At 36.0% G+C, this 23,757-nt stretch overlaps 1 protein-coding gene and 1 long non-coding RNA gene across 2 annotated transcripts in view; one reads left to right on the top strand and one right to left on the bottom strand.

Moving 5' to 3' along the window:
* Positions 1-23,757, top strand: part of LOC134750165 (uncharacterized) — a 169,429-nt gene that overhangs the window by 21,300 nt on the left and 124,372 nt on the right. The gene's annotated exons all lie outside the window — the stretch shown is intronic.
* On the bottom strand, positions 1,797-22,742 carry LOC134749860 (potassium channel subfamily K member 18-like). The gene is made up of 3 exons (XM_063684858.1): positions 22,339-22,742; positions 3,324-4,028; positions 1,797-2,963 (listed from the first exon to the last, which is right to left on the bottom strand). Exons 2-3 carry the CDS (start codon positions 3,931-3,933, stop codon positions 2,170-2,172), a joined length of 1,404 nt encoding a protein of 467 aa, XP_063540928.1. The 5' UTR covers positions 3,934-4,028; positions 22,339-22,742; the 3' UTR covers positions 1,797-2,169.

Consider the following 23,757-nt stretch of genomic DNA (forward strand, 5'->3'; position numbering starts at 1 on the left):
GACAGTTGAAATTTTCACAGATGATGTATTTCTGTTCCCGCTATAACAACAAATACTAAAAAGTACGACGGAACCCTCGGTGGGCGAGTCCGACTCGCACTTGTCCGGTTTTTTACTACTAACGCCATCTGTTAGAAAAATAAAGAATTAACATTAGTACTAACGTTAATTCATTATTTTTCTAACAGATGGTGCTAGTGGTCATACAAAGTGTTATTCCTTTATTAATTTTTTTATGTTTATAAAATGATATGTTTATGTTTGATAACACATCTAGACATAAATTTAAATTACTATGTTAAATCTCAAAGCTAACAGTTTGATAGTTTTTCTGTAAAGTGTACCACAAGGATGCATAAATTGTCGAATAGTGATAGGGCTCGCTTCGCTCGCCCTAATAATTGGGGATGTTTTCGTTAGTACTGTCTTAAAAAAAAACATACGCAAATGTGCTTAAAACTGTTTATTTTATTTTTCTATTCCCAAAAGTCTATCATACACTTCATACAATTGCACAAAAACTTACTTCAATTCACACTTTGTATGAGCTACAACCTATTCAATTCATTATGTGAGTCTTCTGATTTTCTATAAATTAATCATAAATAGGAATTTTTCAGAAAGATATATTATTTGTCCCATGTTAAACCAATTTAGATTAAATCTTGAAATAGTCACACTGAAAATATAATTTCTAGATTTATAAACGTGGTTCAAGTCACACTTAAAGTAAAATTTAAGTTTATAGCCGTGGTTCAGTATTATCTTTCCGAATTGCTTTAGGAATTCAATTTAAACTACATTACTTTAGTAAAAAAATCGCCATTGGCTGACATTTTAAATTAATGTCTCAGTTGGTAGTTGCAATATTTTTCAACTTACGTCCCAATAACCTGACAAACTTTAACAACGTATTCCGTTCCGGTAATACAAGGAAATGATGTTATATTAATATCTTAAGGTCTTATCTAATAGGCAAGAGCAAGAGAGGCTGATAACGAAATTTCGATTTTCCACGTCCGCGGAGAAGAAAGGAATGGCGCTTGACATTTGATTATTTAGGACTTTTGACAATAAATATCTAGTATCTCGTAAACTAATCGTTTCGGTCTGTATTTTATTCTAAATTAGACATTATCCATATGGTTAAAGTTGGTCCGGTTATTTGCAACTATCTGTATTGTTAATACACAATAAATTGACCCTTGAAGACATTTTTAAAATACAGAAAAAACAATATACTCATACATTCCTACTTATTTTAGGAATATTTATAAATAATTTAAAAAACACAAATGGATTTTTGTTAATTTATTCAAATTATAAAATTATGTTAAATATCCTTAAAAGTTCAAGATAAATGTAAGTAGTTTTTTTTTACAATAAACGATGGAGATGCCAAAAACGTTACATAAAATTTATTTAAAAGTATAATGGTTACATTTAGCCTTAATAGGACTTTCAACAAAGCTCCCCTTGCTTTTAATAATGAATCTAATTGTATATCATCCTCTATTCTATATAAAATAATTAACAAATATGGTCAGTCATTACTTTATTGAGAACATGAGCTTCCTCTATTATTTATCCTCTCAGGAATGCCATTTCCTAAATAACACGATAGGTACAAAGTTTTTTACAAGTCTGAAATGGTACAAAAGGTAACTAGCAAGTGGCGACTCATCAAGAGCTAATTTGTTTTTACTTGTCTACATTAGCTGCATCTAACACTGTAATTTAGTACCTAGGTACAGATATTTTTCATGGCAATTGTTTATAATATTAACATTATCTTAGAGAATGACATACCTGGAGCGCCAAAATCAGAGGCTAATGTTACCTGAGGGTTTAATACGAACTCCTTACATGAGTATTGTGTGATGTTGATTGCTTATTGAAAGAAAAAAGATTATTTTTCTACCAATAAAACAATCGCCCATTTCTATTATCTAAAGGGAAAATATCAAGGGTAAAGTACTCTCTGAGATAATACCTCCTATATTACATGGAAGAGGTTCTGTCTGGCTGTTTCTCTGCCCGTAGTGTGTACACTGAGCGACGGATTATTCCCCCCTTACAACGTCCAGAAACATGGTGAAGAACCTCTGGCAACGACTCTCCTTCAGAATCAATCAAAGTGTCTTCAGTCAGTTCAGCACTTTCATCTCGTCAAGACCGATGCAAGAACTCTGGCGTTAACACCTTCTGAGTGCTCTTGATAATTTTCTTGTGGTGTCTTAAGCGGTGGACGATTTCGTCATGCAGAACGTTGAAACACATCGCAGTGAGTGCTAAACCGGTCATTATATAAATCGAGCAAAACCATACAGTTCCTGTAGAAGCTCCACTTTTTTGAGTAGCCCCAGGCGCTAAATGACCGAAACCAATCGTACTTAGGCTCATAAAACAAAAGTAAACGCCGTCGATAGGGCTCCAGCCTTCCAACTGATAAAGAACTAACGCGCCGAAGAAAATATATGTAAAAATGGCAGCTAAGCACAAAAAGAGAGGGGCGAGAATCGAGAAACCATGCAAGGAGACTTTTGAATCGGTGTCTGTGCAGCTCAAGGAATCGCAGTCGCGGAGGAAGCTTAAGCTTTGGTTTTTGTCTTTTATAGAAGTCGTACTGACGCTGTGCGCTTGAGATGCCGAAATAATGGTACCTGACGGTGACCGGACGTAATACGGTTCTTGAAGGTGTAATGTTGGGTTTCTGTAGTCATCTTGTCTTCTTACTTTATCTTTTCTGTCTTTGCCTCCTATTGTTCTCTCGTCGAGGCAGCAATATCCACATTTTGTACATAGACAGCAGCAAAGTGCCTTGCTGAATATGCTTCTCGCGACTCTTGACAGTAAGGCGCCGACAACAGATAGATAGAGTAGGGTTAAGGGTATCCCAATGACAGCGTATCCGATGGTAACAGCCTTCCCTAGTGCCGTCCTCGGAGCCACACTGCCATAACCTGGTCAAAAAAGTTCTTTGTTAAAATACTTATGGTTAGGCACATGGCACATTAAAAATATTATAAAGTCTAAAGGAATAATTGAAATCGTAAAGTGATTTACGATGGTTGACATCAGGTACCAAATTATGTTATTTGCTATCAATAATTATTTGCTATGATACTGGCAACTAAGTAGAAGTACGTATTGAAACTAAAAAAAGTAATGTGATGCAACCTCTAGTTACCAACACCTCAAAATTTGCCAAGACATGCAATTTAGATATGTCAAAGTAAAGATTCAAAATAGAATGCAACCTTTTAACAGGCCTATGGGCGACTGGAGGTTGATATAATATTGTATGCGTGAAAATAACTCACCTATTGTCGTAAGAACCGTTAATGAGTACAGGAATGCTTTGGCAAAATTCCATTCATAGTCATCCACTATGAGAGCTGGCGCCGACTCCAGCGCTCTAGCACCTCCGTACTGAGCGGACACATCTGCCGCCACTCTTGCTACCAACTTCTCCTGAAACCTCGCAATTTCCTGGGCAGCTAGCCTGGTCCAGTTCTCTTTGTAAAGAATGTTCAAAGATACGGTGATCTCCCAAATGCTTTCAACAGTTTGTGACCTCAACTCCGCACTAGCTTGCGCGATCGTTCCGTTCAGTTTTGAGATGGGAACAGTTTTTGCGACCTCGTTCGCTTGGTATGACGTGGTAGCCAAGGTCTTCTGATGGACTTTTGAGGCATTCCCTTCTATGGCAAGGAACACAAAGGCTCCTAAAAGAGTATATCCGAGAAGAAGAGCAAATATCCCCAAGTTTGTGACGCATCCAGCGATGAGACTTTTCTTTTGACTCTTTTTGGTCTTGATGCAGAAGCAGCAAGTAGTATCGATCTCATCATCCAGTCTATAACTGTCTGTTTTGTTATTCTTTTTATATTTACCATTGGCATGATTCTTCTTCTTTGAGGTTTTGTCCATATTTGCTCATAGATCGCCACAAAGCATATTCTTAGCAATGTTTACGAGAACCAAGCCGTCCTTTGTGCGAGTTAGACGTTACTGGGGAGATCCATCTGAAAAGAAAGAAAAATCTTTTAGGGACTTTATATGTAAAACAGTGCGGGCGAAGTTTATCTTTCCATAATGAAAAGTCAATTCGCAAGGTTCGCAGTAGATTTTATTATGCTAACCAAGAGCAAGCCAAAATAACATGGCAGTAGTAACTTGAAAAAGGCGGGTCGCTTAGAGTAGGAGAAAAAACATTGAAAATAAAAGGTATATCGATGAATAATGTTAAGGCGATAGTTTTGTAGTTTCTCTTAACATTTGAGTTTTATTATTATGCCCTAATTTAGTTTATCGTTACTTTTCAAGAAACAAAATTCAGTCCAGTTCTATATTTTAACGATACTCAAGATATATGTATGTATGAATGGTGTGAAGAAAAATATTCCCAGTATTTTTATAGAATGAGTCCATAATACAACGATAAAATAAATATTTCTCATAATAGATACTCATTACTTACAGAGTTCCCATCTATAAGCCATAAAGAATAAAACACACTTAGGCCGAAGTAAATCTCGGCAGACACGCCATTTTATCAGCCAAACTCGCGGCGATCTAGAGTGGTATTACACTTACTAATCGATCTCAGTCCAACCAGAAATATACTTTGCACACTATTGTTAGTGTTCAAAGTGTTCTGTCTGGTGGCAGGTGAAGTTCGAAGAGGCCTTCAGTGTAAGTGTGCACTTCAATAAACAGTTATTACATCTACCTTTTTGCAGGACACTTTCTGCAGAAATGGATTGAGATACCTACATGTAATATAGCAAAAGCACCCTATACCTCATTTTACCATGCTTTGCGAGGTACGTATATTTATTACATGTCAGGTCAGGTCAAGTGTCACTGGCTCGCCCGAGAGCTCGACTCGTCGTCGCTCGCCTAACCAACGAAAGTACATGATTTAAACCATTTGATCCGACATTACAAGGCCTCAAATGTAGTGGAAATGAATGGAAAGCGAATCAGATCTGACCTCGTTTAATTTAGTCTGCTTTTAAAGAAACAGGTTTTTTTGGAAAGTACAATTTTTGACAAAATCGTGATTTGTTAGCAGTTTATCTTATGCTGCTAATAATAGGATGATCCCGATGATCCGTCCAATACCCATAATCAAAAACCACATACCCAATGTACCCATATCGTCAAGAACATTTTTTCAAGTGTCATGGCGTACCTACGTTATTTTAAAGTAGCCTTCATGTTTTTAAATATGGTTCATATGTCAAATGGCAGTGAAACGGTTAATTAAATAAGAAGTTTTAGCTTTTTCCGTAAACAGAACTTAAAATCGTTAATCCATTTAACTCCTAATCTGAACTGAACAAATTATCGATTAAACTTTGTCCTATCTTTGTCGCGTTCACTTGTTCCTCTTATTTATTAAGGGAAGGACAAAATTATTGCAAAAGTTTGTTGGACATTACCCTCCAAGCCAGTGGAAACGTCTCTTTAATTCCAGTACATTTGCTGTGAGACACCTACAATTATTGATTTTGTTAACAGAGAGTTCTGTAAGAACAGTGGTGTTCACGTTCATTTGTATGGAAATATTTGTATTGTTGGTTTCAAGTCATTATGTTCGAATTTAGAATTTATTAATACACAATTTTCCATGCCAGGTAAAGCAATAGTTGTTAATATGCTGGGAACATCCATTAGCTGGCATCGCCGGTGTTCACTGTAATTAGCCGAGTGTGGACGTGGCGTTATTGCATGTTTCCACTTCTGCCATAGAATGGACAACTCAATTTTATCGAATGGACAGTTAATAATATCGATACCTAAAGGGACCGAGGTAACTCTGCAGTGTCGGAGTGCCACCGTGCCACCTCAAATTCCAATGAAAATAATACGTTTATAGCGGCATCACCACGCGTTGTTGCTGCAAAGATTGTGCAGTTATCTTAGATAGCCTGTCCGGTATCTAAGATCAAGTTCGCCATAGATTTACTATGGCGTACTTGATCTTCTTCAAGCGGACAGTCTACACTACATAATATTAAAAACTTCACAATACGTTGCATATCAGGAACTGTCCGCGCGCCAATTCTGTGCATTCGGAGGTCGAGGAAGTGGGAGGGTGTGCGCAGCGCCCGTACGTACAAAATGACACCACTCGGTCATGACGCCCAACATTTCTAACATTCCTCAGCCGTGCACGGAATTCGCGCGCGGACAGTAAAGTAATAGTTGTTAATATTCTGGAAACATCCATTAGCCGGCGTCGCCGGTGTTCAGTGTAATTAACCGAATGTGGACCCGGCGTTATTGCATGTCTCCACTGCTGCCACAGAATTATAGAGAAATAAATAAACTTAAAGTGCTCACTCCATACATTAGTTTCCTTAATAAATATAGTATTCATCTTCTGTCTTCATGAAGACTGTAGTAAGTTGTGTGGGGAGTATGGTAAAACGTAGGTAATATTAATAAGCTTAAGCTTAAAAGGTAATCTTACAGAAAATGCAGGTTATCTAACGATATTATCCTTTACCCACCGAAAAGCAACCATACATATTACCCGTGTAAGGGATGACTAGAACGGTCCGGATCCGGGCCGAAGCGTCCGACACTTCGTTTTCTATAGAAAGCATCCCGTGATCACCGATCACCCGTCATAGAAAATGAAGTGTCGGTAGCCTCGGCCTGGACACGGATCGTTCTAGCGTGAGCAAGGGCCTGACACTCTTTGATAGAGAAAGATAGTCTTATTGCGATTGCGAAGAGGAAAGAGAAAATAGTGCCATGCTTTGTCCTTATCACCGACCGGGTAGCATCATAGGTAGGAGGCGATGGCGAAATACCGAAATTTATGTGAAAGAGAAAAAATCCTATGCTGCCCAAATTTTATATGAATATTTTTTTTCTTACCCCCTGTCGCTCGGTGGCGCGTCTATAAATACTTGTATATACTATGTCTGTGAGCGTCAGTTACCCTTAACAAGGCAATATAGTATCGTCAATTGAACTAGCTGCAAGTGGTGCTCTACGGCAGGATCGGGAGGAATGCAGTGCACCGGCACCACTGCCATTTCTATCGCTCACCAAGCCACATACCAATCCAAATAGACCTCGAGACGCACAGCAACTATGTATCATCGAAGACCAGTTTATACTGGTAATGTTGAAGCCTGGCATCTTGTGGTGCCTTAACGAGGACTTGTTTACAGCTCTAGTATTAATTCGTGGTTACAGTTTCAGTTGACATTGGAATGGAAAAGGCTTGATAGCTGGGTGAAGGCATTTGTGGTTGGCATGCTCAAGAGCAATTAACATGGGTGAACTTTATACGCTGCAGCTGCGGGAAATATGCTGAATCTGCATTTGAATTGTACGTATACCATTATTAGAAATGTAAATGTATGAATTGTTTATCCAATAGCGATAATACCTACAGCTGATCAGATTTTATTGTTTGGTGCACAGACCAACCAATTTTTTTAAATCACACTAAGGTTCCCAAACATTTATGTGGCAATCCTAAGGATTTTCTCTAGTGCCTTCTTCGATTCGAATCCTGATTTTTTCACTTTCGCTCGATAGAAAAAATCACGAACATAGATCTAAAACGCATTTTTTTTTACAATTTATGCACAAAAACTAAAAATGGGGCATTTTCTATGAAAAAGGACCTTATTGTCGATGGCGCTTACGCCGCACAGCGTCGCGCGGCATTGTATTTATATAGGAGCATCGTTTATAATGGCGTAAGCGCCATCGACAATAAGGTCCCTTTTTACAGAAAATACCACAAATATGATAATTGCTTCTAAAAATGCGCAATTTTATTTTTGAGGGAACTAATCGATTACTTTTTTTTTGGTAAAACCTACAACAAATTAAAATTTAAAAACAGTAATATTCATAAACAGTGGTTGACTGGTAGAGAATGCCTTGTGGCCACCATTTGTACTTATAATTTTATGAGCAATAAATTTTAAATAAAATAAATAATATCCGTAGTCCCGATGCGCATCCATCTCGCTCACTCTTACGATCAGTGAGAGTGAGAGAAAAACACGAAACTACGGGACCTTAAAGATATTTTCTATTTTATTTTAGCGATTATATCGAAATATTACAACAAGATGTTGAAGTGGGGGATGAAGTGCGAAATCTATTTAGTTATTTAACCACAAATTTCGAATGCTAGATTTGTCATTATTAATTGAGTTATTACTGGCACTTTTGTCTCAGGCGACGCCGCTTGGCACGTTGGTTCCTTAAGTATATGTGTGGGTCATTATCTAACGCCCTAGCCACGAGATTAATCCATGGCTACCCCATAAAAAGGAGGTAGTAAAGGAAAGCTCCCGCGGTCCAATCTTCGGTCTATTTCTGTCTACCTGTAACTGTCAGGTGGAATTTGATATTGTAATCATAATCATGTAGATATCAGAATGAATGATGATTATCAGTAGGTACCAATATGTTGACATATACTACATTTCTGATATACATATAACGCGTTGCGCTATGCACATTTGTGTTCACTTGTATATTTAGGTCGATTCACGAAAGCTGGCGCGGAACTTTCTATAAAATATTGACAGTTCAAAACAAATCTCGAACCAGCCGGGCTAGCACATGATTGGCGCGAGAGTATCTCGCCGCGACATAGACTAGCCGTCCCCCTTTAATTCATACAGTTAGTAAAAGACGGGTAGTCTATCTCGCGGCGAGATACTGTCGCGCCAATCATGTGCTCGGCCTACTGCTCTTATGAATTTACCAATAGCCCTGGTTGTTTTTTATTTTTATTTTAGATATATTTCTCTGTACAGTATATTCCACTATTAACCTTTGCTTTTCTAAGTAATTTAAAGTATTGCTTTCATGCTTTTTATTTAAAATCAAAGCTACCGATATGAGTCGTCGGTCGCAAACTTTAAAGTTACTCGATCCTGTTTTTACCAGGCAGAAACTAATCTTCAACTAGTGCTTGGAAACTAGGAAGTTAGTTTAATATAACGCCCATAACAAGAACGTGAGATTGCGTAGGTTACTGATATCGCTGTGTTCTAGCTAAATAACTTATTACCTACAGTTTTAACGATGATGCGCTTTAGGGTCCGGATCCGGGCAAAGCGTCCGACATTTAGTTTTCAATCGAAAGTCACTTCCAAGCCTCGGTGATCACGTGATGCGTTCTATAGAAAATGAAGTGTCGGACGCCTCGGCCCGGACCCGGACCGTTCTAGCGTAAGTCATCCTTTATTTAATAAGAGCTTATTGATCATAGAACATTTCAAACTATAAAGTAAATACTAAGTTTAGAATTCCACTACTATTGCCTTGGTCACGAAAAAACTACAGATGCCACGAATATTCGGCAACTATTCGGTATTCGGCCTATTCAGCCACTTTGCTGAATATTCGGTATTCGGCCGAATGCTGCCGACTATTCGGCCGAATGCCGAAAATCTGTTGCACCAACCTAAAAATAATTGTGTCGCATGTCATGCCAAATTCTTCTTCAATTCGGTTTCGGCCGAGAGAGGTGCCAAATATTCGGTATTCGGCCAAAACCACTATTCGGGGCATGTCTAGTTTACATGGTAACTTTTTGAATGGATTTATCACGCCTTCATCTCGTCTTGTTACTATATAGTCAACAATCATCATCATAAAGGTCGATTTATTCAGAAATGTTTTTGATCTCGCTTGATGTTTCAACGAGTTTTTAACCAAAATAAACAATGTTACAGCAAGCTATTATAAAATACAAAATAAATTCACATACTAGATAAACATTATTAATGTGATCTATTGTGTAGGTGAATAAAGCAAATTAGGTTTTTGTTTTCTATCTCTCATTAAGAATTTACGTCGAGCTTAGGTACAAATCAGTCCATTAGGTTTAGTACTTGCAAAGATATACCTATATATAACTCCGTAATAGATGGATACAGTCTAAGGAAAAAACGTGCCTCGAAAATCAAGAAAATTTATTCTCGTTCAGAGGGCGCTACTAGTTTTGGCCTACAGTCGTATAGATGGCGTTGACGGTTTTGTTTGTTATTTAACAATTTTAACGCATATCAGTGAAAGAACATGGGTTACAATCATAAAAATAATTAATGCAAATAAAAAAAATCATTTATCTATATTTAAATACATTTTATCGTATTTTTATAAATCTTAACTTTTAGTTTTAAAGTGTGTTGACAGATGGCAGTGAATTTACTGGGGTTACAAAATTTACTATGACAGTACCGCTCTAGTATAAGTTACTCTATGGTACTTGGTAGTAGCTATTGGCAAAGAAGTTTAAGTTTAGAGGTTGTTTTGCGATAATACGGTAAAAAATTAACAGTACTTAGGTACACATTAGTGTTTACCGAATATTGTTAAAAATTACATTATTTACCAATTTCGATTAAAACAATTACTTACAACAGTTACAACGCACAAGTTTGCTGGTGTGCTCACTGTCGCAGTTGCAATTTTGTAAAATTATAAGAGGTAATTAAGTACTCAATTGAATAAATCTTAGGTATAAGAATATTAACTTAGAGAAATAAGGTGATTATACATAATATGCTATCGTAAATATATTTAAGAACATTTAAGTTCAATGAGAGTACAAAGAACATTTAGCCTTTTTGCATGATGAACGAATAATACAGTAAAAACCGATTTAGAAGATTCTGAAAATACCACACCAGAAACACGTCGTAACCGGGAAAGCGTATTACCGGTAAAACGATATCCAGTTGCAGAGACCAGTCTAAATCACCTATCACTCGGAAAATCGTATTAAATATTTAAAATCGTGTTAAATCGTAAAATGACTGTTTAACCTAATATTATTAGTAGGATGCTTGCCTTTACACCGGTAAAAACAAAATCCTTTTGAAAAACTTCATCCTAAATTCAGACCACACCTAATGCTGACGATACCAAAATCCAATTCCAGGTGTCGCCACCGATAAAGATTTTACATAAATCAGTGATATAATCCAATATTACCCGCATTTAGCCCCCACGTAATGTCCCCCCGTCATAGACTACCTCTTTAAGACTCCGCAGTAGGATGCGTTTCGAAGGCTCGCGGTCACCAAAAATAAATTATAAGTTTTTTCATCTGTAAATGCACCATTGCCGCGCAGCCGTCCTTTTGGATGTAACATCGTACATGATAACATAATTTACCTCATAATATTTCGTATAGACTGTATTTTATAAATAACATCAATGAAAGTCTTTGTTCAATTAATTTTAGTAAAAAAGGACCACCATTTATTTTACAAGTTACAAGCTTCCGTGAAACGGGCTCTTAATCGTAAATATGGAAACAACTAAAATAAGTAGTTGCGATCTTATACTAAATTAGTATGGGAGTGCATGGAAACCGCAAGTCGTGTTGTATTGCACCATTGTTTATTTTTATTTTTCATCAATTTTAATATTTTAGCCATGAAAACTTTTTCTTATAAGTTTAAACATTACCAGTGCTATAATGTGATCGCTCCAGAATTGAGTATAGTTACACATGCTCCATTTACCTAGTAGGCAAGTGATCTGTTACCGCCATTGAAACCTCTATTCCAATTTAAATGACTTATTTCATTACCCCGCGTTCTGAGCGGATTCAAAACGAACTGTGGGCATAAATTCTCAAATTGATAATAAAATTTTACTAGGTATTACTTGGGTCTTATTCTGTTGGATTGCGGTTAACTGCGAGAGTTCGGTTATTTCAGAACGAATTGTAAAAATTAATTATTTATTGACAGCTTTTTATGTGACAATTCGTTGTGTGGTAAATAATATTATATATATTATAGCAACATTCTTACACAGATTGACACGTCCCACGGTAAGCCCAAGGAGGCTTGTGTTATGGGTACTCAAGCAACGATATATATAATATATAAATACATAGAAAAACACCCAAGACTCAGGAACAAATATCTGTGCTCATCACACAAATAAATGCCCTTACCGGGATTCGAACCCAGGACCATCGGCTTCACATGCAGGGTCACTACCCACTACGCCAAACCGGTCGTCAAATGATATATGAGACGAGTAAAATGTTTGAAAGGTTTGTAGTCAACCGTTTCAGTTTTTTTTTGTTCATGCTTATCTACTGAAAATAATGAAACAACACGATAGTTCATTGAATAAATTTTGGGCACCATATAATTTTTTAATGGAATTACCTGCACTGAAAAATAATAACTAGCCGAACTCATTGAGTAATTCAAATAGTTACAGAAATTAATTAATAAAGAAATAAATTTTACTCAATATCTTAAAACCGATTTTGTAATAGGTAACACATAGTTCGCAAGTTCCATTTATTATGTAAGTAAGTAGAAACAAATTATTTTGTTAATGTTATACAAACATTTCTTTTAATGTGTAGAAGCTTAGTGTATGGCCACCAAATTATATGTAATAGCACTTTCTCGATTCATAATTTGAAACATAAACATTATTATGTTACACTAACACCAATATTAATTAATTTTTTAACAAGCAGAAACGTCTGCGATCGATGCTATTAAAGGTGGGAAGATTTGCTGACTATGGATGAGGTCTTGGTGGCTCAGTTGGCAGAGCGCTGGAGTATCGATTCAGAGGCCGTGAGTTCAAGTCTCACCCAAGGCAGTAATTTTTCCACTTTTAAATTTATTCTAAGACCAATATTAATGTTTCCCTTCTAACGTCATCCCGTTTATTTAATCTTAACATATCAAAGAACTCGCCCACTTACACAGTACTTATAATCAGTAATTACACCCAAAATTAATTAATTTAAATTGAAATTGAAATATCTTTATTTTGAACCTGACGTCCATAGGGTTAGGTCATTCAATAACTTAATCTAGAGTTAGTATTACAAATGAGGGTTGATTCTGTATTAGGAATTCAGAAGACAAGTACCAAGTCATATTGATATTAACTAACGATTATTGTCACTAATAATAATAAAACAGGTTAGGATAATATTTTATCCACATGACAACATAACCTTTCAAACAACTTCCAAATCCCAAAACGTACTCAAATATTTGTTCATGCGAATATCCAACGCTGGAACATTGTAAACAAAAAAGGAAATCTGTTATGAAAAGTTCCGGATCCCGGATAAAAGTTAGGAAAAACATACTTTCCACGTATACGTATGAATACTTTCTGACTGCACCAGAGTTCGGTGCGCGAATTCTTTATAAGAGTTAAAAAAACGGATTGTTGTAATCCCACTGTGTTTTCATTTTAATAAAGAACCATGAAAATTTATTAACATACATTACAACTAAACAAAAATACCATTCCGGTCGCTTCTGTTGCAAAGGTTCGCGGCATTCCCGGCGTTTTAATAAATAGGTACATTCATTGTTGATTTATTATTTAATGTCAGTTCCGATAAAAATACCGCCGAAAAAATAAAATGAATATTAATTATATGTACTCGTAGGAGTTGGAATTCAGAGCGGGAACAAAATTGACTTTAAATAACTTGCTGCCGCCTATTAGTCAAAGGCGTAGTATATGGGTTACTTAATGACAATTTTATAAATTAAAAAAACTAAGAAAAATGTCTACAGTTTATCAGAAACTGTTTTTGTGGCATATTTTAAAGACCTGTCGTCATGTATGGATCAGAGTGTTGGGCCCTAAAGATGACGGATGAAAAGAGATTGCATGTAGCGGAGATGAGAATGTTAAGGTGGATGTGTGGCGTGACGAGAATGGATAGGATAAGGAATGAGTATATAAGAGGAAGCCTGAAAGTTGCACCCATAACAGAAAAAGTAAGAGCAAATCGCCTAGCGTGGTACGGGCATGTGATGCGGAGGGATGAAAGTCATGTGACGAGAAAGGTATTAAGAATGAATGTGGAGGGAAGTACGAGGAGAGGAAAACCGAGGAAAAGGTGGATGGACTGTGTGAAAGATGATATGAAACTAACGCAAGTGAATGATGAGATGACGGGTGACAGAGATGTATGGAAGAAAAAGACATGCTGCGCCGACCCCAAGTGAATGGGACAAGGGCAAGCGAATGATGATTTTAAAGAACTGAATGTAACTATAAAATCATCAACACTGTGGGAATTATACTCTATGTTTATGGCAACGATGTATGTGAAGCATAACATAATCATGAAAGACTATGTAAATGTATATATGCGGCGAAAACGGCAGTCAGGGGGTACAGTCAAACCTTATTCATAAAACTTTACGGGCCTGATTTAGTTAAATTAGGTTTTATCCCTTTCTTACAAATACATTAGTCAAAATGACAGATAAAGACAAACGAATTATAGCTAATTCAGGTCAGTATCGCGTTTATGAATAACGCCAAAAGAATTTAATTTCCGGTCCATTTTGTACCTTGTCACAGTGACAGTAGTATGAAGTCTCTAGCGCTTTTCATATTGATTGTCACTGTTACAAGGTACGAAATGGGTCGGGAGTTGAATTTTTTAACTGTACCTATTGTATTATTTGTTCACATATAATGATTTAACATAATTGTTATTATTGAATTGAATGTGGCATATAATGTACAGCTTGGCAAAAAAGAGTAGAAATGGAACTAAATTTTTTATCATGGCAACATTTACTGTTTTCATACAAAAGAGACGTCAAAGTGACTCAATAGTTGCCATATGCAAGACGTTTTACATACAGTGGCGCCCCTATTATTTTCTACTCTTTTTTGCCAAGCTGTAGCAGTAACATAATTATTTAGAGCGACATAAAGCCCGCTTCCGATTTATTTAATCAAATGAAAACAAGGGCACGTCAACTTATTGCATCCTACAATGTTACATGTTTAGACAGAGAGCGCCCTGTAGCAGACGTGTCTGTTAAGGGGAACTATTCTAAAACAGTTTTATTTGCGGCCATCGAGATTTTCCTGACTTTTCGGTGTGGATTAGTAGGAATGACAGATGTCCGCTGTCTGAGGAAAGTGGATGACCGCTTTTCTCTGGATATTGATATTATGGAAAATACTTTTACACAATTTGATGTATGTACTACGTACGGTCAAGATGATTTTTGTGCCACTTCGTAACTTGTCACAGTGCAACAACGTTCTGCTTTTATGCAACAAAAGGGTATTCCACAAAATTTTATTAATGTTATCAGTCGATCAGGTTTGTTTTGAGGATCAAATGTCTGTATGGGACCCATTAAAGCAATACAAAAGTCACAAATGATGGTCAAAGTCTGGCACCCGCACTTTACTGACGAAACGCTTCTAACGCCGAAATAAGCCATGGAAAACAAGGAAATTTCGATTTTGTCGGTGAAATATTGCGTTTATGTATATTGTTGCTGTACAGTATATTTTTTACTAAAATGTAAGTATCGAATGGTTCCGTTATTTTTTTTATTTGGAAGTAATTTTTTTTTAAACTAGTATTTATTTATTATTCTCATTAATTTTTTTAAGTTTCCAATTTATTGTGATAAATTCCTCATTTTCTATCTATTTAACTAGATTTAGTTATAAAATTCAACATGTGGAAACAATCCTATTAGAAAGAAATGCGCGTCCCTAGTGCAACGGGTGCGGGATAGCCGCAACAGCATCCTGGCCATGATAGTAGATAGGATTGATTGTCATTTTATACGGCATTGCTGCAGTGTGCATATCTCTAACAATGCTCAAGTAGTCGGGTGATGTGCGCACTGTGGCAATGGAGTATTTATTTATTTACGTACATACTTGTAACATTGTAAATACCTTAGATATAAGATTACTAACGTAGAGAATAAGATAATGAGCTGTTATGTTACTAACCATGTATTATGATTCTTTGTTATTTGAAATAAATGATTATTGAATTGAATGTGACAATAATTAATATGGGATCGCACGGCTTTCACATTGATTGTCATTGACAAGGTACGAAGTGGCACAATAATCAAATTCCTTGACGGATTTCCAGTATTTTTATCTACAGATCCTAAAATAACCCCCGTGCCTATACAGGGTGTTTTAATTGAACAGTACGACCGGCACTACACCGGAGCCCATTCAAATTGCACGGCACGGGATGCGTCGCTGTGGTTACTTCGTTGATTGGCTCTGCTGAACTTTATTTTATTGCTAGCTTCTGCCCGTGTTGGTATCCACTTTAGCCCTTCTAAGCTATTTAGAGTTCTACCCGGGGCTATTTAGGGTAGACCGAGGTGATTCGGATCAAGATCAATAAAAAAACATCATGATACGAGCACACCAAAATTGCACGATACATCTCTTAACCTGCAATGCCAATCGTAGTAATTTTAAATATTTGCCTACAGATTTTTTACTTGGATTCGATTGTTTTACGTTCTCGTTTTATAATTTATTATTTATACTTCGGCACTATTGACAAACTATAGGTTTAAAGGAGTTGTCGGGTTGTGTGCATCGTAAACAGGATAATAGGGTTGACAAATAAGCTATCAAAGCCGTTTTATGTCGGGAAAATTTATGGCCACTCAAAATGTTACCGCGAACATTGACGAATTTGAATGTCCGACTTTTATAGATAATGTAGTAAAGTTGAGGGCAGGGGAAGTAACTTATAGAATAGACATACCCCTTATTCATAGAACTTAGCAAACCTCTGTTAAATTTTGTCCCTTTCTCACAAACACAAATGTCAAAGTGACGGATAAGGACAAACGATTGGGCTTGTTAGACTGAACAAGCGTTTGCGTTCTAAAAATTTTACTTTGTTAGTTTGTAGTGTGTGTACTACACCTAACAGTTTCATTGCTTTACTATATATATATTTAATTCATTCATAATTTCTCCATGCAATTTCGCAGCTCACTGTACTTACCCGTTTGAATAACGGGGCAACAGTATTAGTAAAAGTAGGTTATATTAGTTACCTATAACAATATTAGTAGGTTATATTTTACTTATCGTAACATTTATGCAAACATAATAAATGAAGAACTCTCTGGGGTTCCTGTCAATATAAATCTAACACCACTTCATTAATGGTGACATAAACTGGAGGCCGTTTTGGACTAACAGACTGTTCTAAATTTCATATTATTTGCCAGTGCTTCTCGCCCGTACTTCTGGTTCCGTAAACCGGCGTATTTTCTGTACACATTACAAAAGTTGATGATTTGGATACACTTTTGTAAGACTTTCATCATATAAATTTAAATAAGTAGAAAGTTTTAACATACTGATAAGGATAAAGTACGAAAATTAGGCTTCCAAGTTCGTTAATTTCATGATGTCCAAAGGAAAGACGCATACCTAACCTTAACCTCATATTAAAAAAATCTTGACCCCTTTTTATAAGTGTGAGCTACATGCGCTGCAAAAAATATCTAAAACAAATCAATAACGATTTTTAGAGTTCTAATGCCGCTTCTGGTCCTTGTAGCTCACAAAACGTATTAAATATATATCGAACTCATTTTACGACAGCCATTATTGGTTCATTTAGGAACCACATGCTTGTAAAACCAGTTTATTGCGCAATGATATACAAAATTGGACAATGAACTATTTTATTTTCAGATACGGATATACACTTTATAATATTCATATAAATGTTAGGTATAGGTATAGATGTTAAGGGGCTGTCAACACCTAATGTCCTTGAAATTAAAGTATTTGTTGTAGTAAATAAAAAAAAAAAATATTCATTATATTTCAAAGACCGTTGTCGTACTCGATACTCGACACATGATTCTACGAAATGGGCTCGATAGAAAATTATTGCAAAGATTGGTCTTAAAATCACCATTAAACGGTTCTGTCTTTTTTTTGATTGGTCTACAATTAAAATCACAATTTCAAAACATTTATACCTAAACCGCTAACAAGTAATATTACACAAATAATCCAGTTTTTTTTATTTATTTCAATAGTTTTCTTATTATTCCCGTGCCCAAGCCCAGTAACATGCGACTGTGCTATCTCATTTACTCCGATACAAATAGACAGTGTGCTCTAAAGAGGCTTTCAATACCTAAGGTGGAATTAACAATTGCTTGTAGTTTTAATTTTGAATGACATTGTGTAAGTACGAAATTTATTCTAAAAAATTTTTTGTTAAGGTACTTATGGGCCACCCTGTATGTAGTTAATTTATGTTTTATCCCTTTATTACAAACACATACCTAGTTCAAAAGGACGAATTAAAAGAAACGATTAATAGCTATTTGTCGCTTATGTGTTGTGTACATTAACACTTTCATTTGTTTGCAAAATAATTAATGATAATTTTAAGATAATCCGTGAACTTATTAACTTTTTTGCCCGTCCGGATTATCGAGGTCCCACTTTAGTATAAAAAACTGACTTTTATTTTAGATATTCGGTTCCGTGAATTTACATAACAATACGCAAAGGTTAACGTGACCTATAAAACTAACCTGTATATGAGTAACGTGTTTCCCATTTCGACATATTTTTCCTGTCGTGAATGTTAACATCATGATAAATATTCCTCAAATATACCAACTTAACACGAGAATAAAATACCTAAAAAATGATACCTACTATTTTGGTTGCAATTAGGTATATTTTGTATGGTTTCTCGGAAATATTTAAGTCCACTAATAATTTGAATTGTGTTTCATACTCGTATTTCATCTCAATGCCTACAAGCTTGCTTTATCTACAAGTTTTTGTTTGAGCCAATGGTTGAATTGAATTATAGAGAAATGGCAAATTAATTAATTAATTTTTGTAAGATATGTACTTAAAAAACAAAAATTTCCCTAAAAAGGAAGAATTTTTTTGTTATTTTAAATTGTCTCATTTAATATTAAGGTAGTTAAAAGCGTGTATCGAAAACGTATTTTTAGAGGTAGGTACTTATTTTAATTGTAATTTATGTACTTAATAATGTAAACTTATCCACATAATTATCATGATTCTTTGTTAAAGATAATTGAAAAGTATAGTGTTAAAGTTGCAATAAACTAAAAGGATGAACATACTAAACTCTAGTAATATTGACGATAAAAACCTGTGACGTTAATTTTATTTTTTATGCTGCAAAATGAAAAAGCCATTTTCAATAATGAGACTCGTTACCGGCCTGTGTACTAAACGGATATTAGTAAAATGTAAACACAAAGTAAACCTAACTCATAATAGAAAGCTGGGTTTATCTTTAAAACCCGAGCCAGGCACGCCGTTTAGTACAAGTGAACAGCACGAGCGATTATGAAATGACCCCTATGAAACGTCACTTTTGACACTGACATATCCATTACATGTCGTATCTTTAGCAAACTTTTGACGTATTTCGAATCAGGCCGCTAGTGTATACAGAGTGTACTATATCTTTGTGTTATTATCCTTTGTCATTATCCCCTCTATTCTTACTACCGTAGCCCGGTTTTCGGGGGCAAAAATTTACCAGTGCGTACTGCTATCGATATCAATACCAAACTATTTCATTAACAATAAAAAATTTAACTTCCTTAAAATAAATATGTATGTATTACTAATTAAGAGCGTTAGCATATTCATTGCCTACTTGCAAACTTATTTTATATTTTTTTCCATAATCAGTGAACAATCCGGGTCACATATTTTTATTTCGGGCGAAAAAAAAACATGCATTGAAGGGTTTAGTTACTTTGTAGGTTCTACGGTAGACCAGGTTTTGGTTGACTTAAGAGAGACTGCTGCAACATTTAGGCTCGTGTGCTGTATACTCTAAATTCAAATCGCTCTTAACTTAAATCGAGCTGACACAAAAACAAAAGCATGGCGCCAACAAAAGCGTATTGTGCCGCGGTTAAATATAAGACAGGGCTTCAGATCAATTCCATTAATAATTCATTAGAACACAATTTCCATCGATAATTTACGAGCAGGCTTTAAAATTCCATTAGGTTTGAGTAGCGTATTCCGAAACATAAAATGTTATTCTACTTATTAGCATGAGCTTAGTGTCCCACTGCTGTGCAAAGGCCTTCCTCCTCCATTTCTACGTATTCTGGTCTTGACCCGTCCACCAGTTTCTATCAGAGGCGTCGAGAACATCTCGCATTCGCCGTCGAGGTTTGCCCAGAGCCTCGATTGTGTCCCAAAATCGAATCGAAATCGGTAATTCTGCTTAAATTAATTTAAATACAACGCGTCTCGCTCGATTCAAGTAACCGAGCGCTAGAGCGAGCAAAGCAACGTTTTGATATTGATATCAAAATGGCATGATATTTTACATGTCGGAATACTCCCTATTAGTTTAACACTTGAAAAGGTGTATAAGACGATTATCAGTGTTCGACCAAAGTTTAATAAAAATCATTTTTCGGCCGAAGGTTCGGTTTCAGCCGAAACTAGAGCAAGACCGAACCATCGGTTTCGGTTTTGATTTCGAAAACATAAACGACTCGGAGACTACTGATTATGTCACTACAAAAAACTAGTAATAGCATAAAATTGTAAATAATTTGTGCATGCTTCCTTGCCGCTTGCTTTGTATTGCATGCCTATTATAGGGTAGAACATAAGGACTACTTTTTATTTGAAGACCTTCGATTGTATGTTGTACTTGGTATGTTCTTGCAATAAATATATTTCATTTCATTTTATTACAAAAACTCTGATTAAAGAAGAAAGAAAGAATGTACATTTATTTAACGCCAGAACATAGTACATAAAAAAGAGAGGCATGCAGACATAAAAAACATTTTGACGCTAACAACAAGCTTATGGGGGATTAATTAACAAGCTTATGGGGGACATGTAGCATACATCCTGCAAATTAATGACAGGATGTATTATTATCAGACACGCCAGCAGGATTGATATTTAAAATATGAACTTTAGGCCAATTCCAACAACATAAAGTGATACTGATCTTGTTGGATCTGACCAACATGAGATGATTCCAATCTCCTTTAGAGGACCTGACAAAGTCACTTTTGACACTGACAGGTCAGTATCAGATCAGTATCATATTCGAATTTAAACTGTTGTAAGACATACTAACATTAAATAATTTCACGGTTTATACTCACTTGTTTTAGTCACTCGTGCGACATGTTTCTTAACCGTGTCAGTATCATATTGGAATGAGATTTAATAACTAAAACTCGAAGTAGCCTGCTTGTTATGACATTGGTTATAAATAACATTTTGCTATCGGTTGTAGGTTACACTCGGTATGAGACTGCTCCAACCTCACTGCCGCAGCGTTGCTGTGCATAATTGCTGCTGACAGCAATGCCGCGAGAAATTTCAATTAATTAGGACACCGAGTAGGACACCGTCATTGATTACCATTTCATACATCAATCCAATTGGCAACAGTGCTTCTAACTGCATTGCTGTAAGAAACTTCAAAAAGGTAATTTTATAAAGATTTTTAGAAAGCAAATTGACGGGACGTTTCCTGGAGCAATACAGCAGGCTAAAGAACGGTGCAGCAGTAATGTGACTGCCGGCCACGACTTTGGGCGACCGGCGGCGGCGGTGGCGGCAACCATAGGTGGAAACGAAATGTCCGATCGCTGTATCTCGCTTCAACCTATGGTTGCCGCCGCCGCTGCCAGTCGCGCAATGTCGTGGCCGAGCCGTTACATGGTAGCATAGCATAAAGGTGACAGCAAGGTGTCATCTATTGGGCATTAGTATGTCGAGCACTATGATATTTACAATAACACAGTGCCGGGAACCCGCTCTGCGGGTTCTCTGCTCGTAGTCTCTACAACGCGGGAAAAAGCTGGGACTGGCTACGAGCGTAGCGCTACGAAAACGTTTGCAGTGAATGAGTTAAACGTTTCCTAAAAATATGTATTTTTAGCTTGAAATGTAAAAATAAGTATATAAAGTTAACAAACATCTGAATATACATAATTATATATCTGTCCCTTAGGTGGTACATTCTTGATTAAGGTGACATAGCAGGTCCAACGATATCAAAGATTTAAATTTGATACCAGATTTAATTATTAGCAATGTCATTGAAAACCTGCAGGATTTTATTTGAAATTTGCCACAATATGTTATAATTAATAGCATGTTGGCCAGAAGAAATTTTATTTTAGTCTTCATTCATTGTGAATATTATGATTTATGATTACGAGTAAATAAATAAGATGACATTCATTACGAAGAATGACAATGATTTGACACTCATGATATTTTATTATAATTGATGATATTCCATTTTATTTGATCATACTTACATTTTTGATTGCAGACGTTAATTTTGGAGAATTGTGCAAAAAAATATATTACAATTAATGTAGTGTCCCGAAATTATTTATACGTAATTTTCAATTGTATGTTTAAAATTATAAATACCATTAGGTGATTGTGAATTTATAAAAATATTGAAGTAATCAACGTTACAAATACCTTTTGCATCCAGCTCTCGTTGACAAATGCTCTCCAAGATGGTCCATTTTTACTTTCAGTGTCCCATTTTCAACAAGTGACGGGTCTTGCTAACACGTTCTGTAAGGTCGCAGATCCTAGCAAAGTCCAGATAATCCATGTAAAATATTGCAGCCACTCATCTTCAACGATTGTCACTGATCTGTCAACACGGTCTCAAAGCAAAATCCGAACGTATTTCACATTTATTGACCTCTAGACACAAAATCACTGTTTTTATCCATGTTCATAATTTAAAATTGGAACGTAGTTTTATTTTCTTTTAGGCGTGATAATGGCTTTTGTTTTGATTTACGATGAAAATAAGTCACCACAATGAGTCAGGAGCCGGGCACGTTCGGCCATCTTTACAAGACGTTCGCGCTTGCGCGGTACGGTCCGCCGGCTGGCAGGCATGCGCTGTGCGCTGTTATGAAAAAATAAAATCGTGGCATCGCGTTAGTTAGATATTTTTCAGTTAGATACGTACGGACTCATTGCGATTAGCGATTGTTTAACTTTAATTTAAGCATTAAAAACATGTATTTTACTGTTTGATGATTTTGGATACGTCCGGCACGTACCAGTACGTTACTGTTGTTTTTGTCTAGCTGTGTAGGGTATGTACTTTAGAAATAGTTTACGTAATTATTTTCATCAATAGCAGCAGATTAGTTGTTTGGATAATTTGAGGGACCGGCCAACATGGCCAAGATATGGACTACATTGCTCATCCAACATGTGCTAGGGGTGCAAATCATCGCAGTGTGTGTCTTCAAATTCCCATGTTGCATTTTCCACGATGTATGCGTCACTTAGAATAAACCTAAATTTATATGAATTTCATGTGAACAATTTTTTTGTACAATAAAGTGATTTACTACTACTACTACTACTACTTAGAATAAAATAACAATAACACAAATGAACAATTGATTTAAAAACCGATGAATAAGTAACAAACACTGAAACATCTGAATTTATTTAAGTACTCTGTAAGAATAACATTTTATAATATTTTAAACCAATTCAAAAATGAATTGTGAATTCAAAGCAAATTGCATTAGCATTAGTCCGAAATAAATAGATAAGTTTTCTTTTAAAGAAAAATGAAGAGGGGTGATAGCGACCGCTCACTGAATACGAGCTTCAGTCAGGGTCTGCATTCAGAAACAATAACTCGGTTGAAATTTAATATCTTACTTTAACGGGAGTTAATCGTCTATACTGAAACTTTAAAAGTACCTCCGACGTTCGAGGATTGCATTGGAATTGTCCCCGTAGTCTCGGAGTGACATCCCAGTGTGCAATAACGTTAAGTTGATAAGACCAAGTGCGGGAAGTTCGGAAAACTCGCGCAGCTAGAAGATGTTGATGTCAACTTTAGCCAGTCTTACTGCG

The sequence above is a fragment of the Cydia strobilella genome, chromosome 19 (assembly GCF_947568885.1).
Source record: "Cydia strobilella chromosome 19, ilCydStro3.1, whole genome shotgun sequence".
In the NCBI taxonomy this organism is placed as follows: Eukaryota; Metazoa; Arthropoda; class Insecta; order Lepidoptera; family Tortricidae; genus Cydia; species Cydia strobilella.

Bases quoted from the DNA above. Each gene is read 5' to 3' on its own strand.
- LOC134749860 (XM_063684858.1), bottom strand. From the start codon at position 3,933: ATGGACAAAACCTCAAAGAAGAAGAATCATGCCAATGGTAAATATAAA. The intron at 2,964-3,323 runs GTGAGTTATTTT...TTTTTTGACCAG, and splicing joins AACGGTTCTTACGACAATAG to GTTATGGCAGTGTGGCTCCG.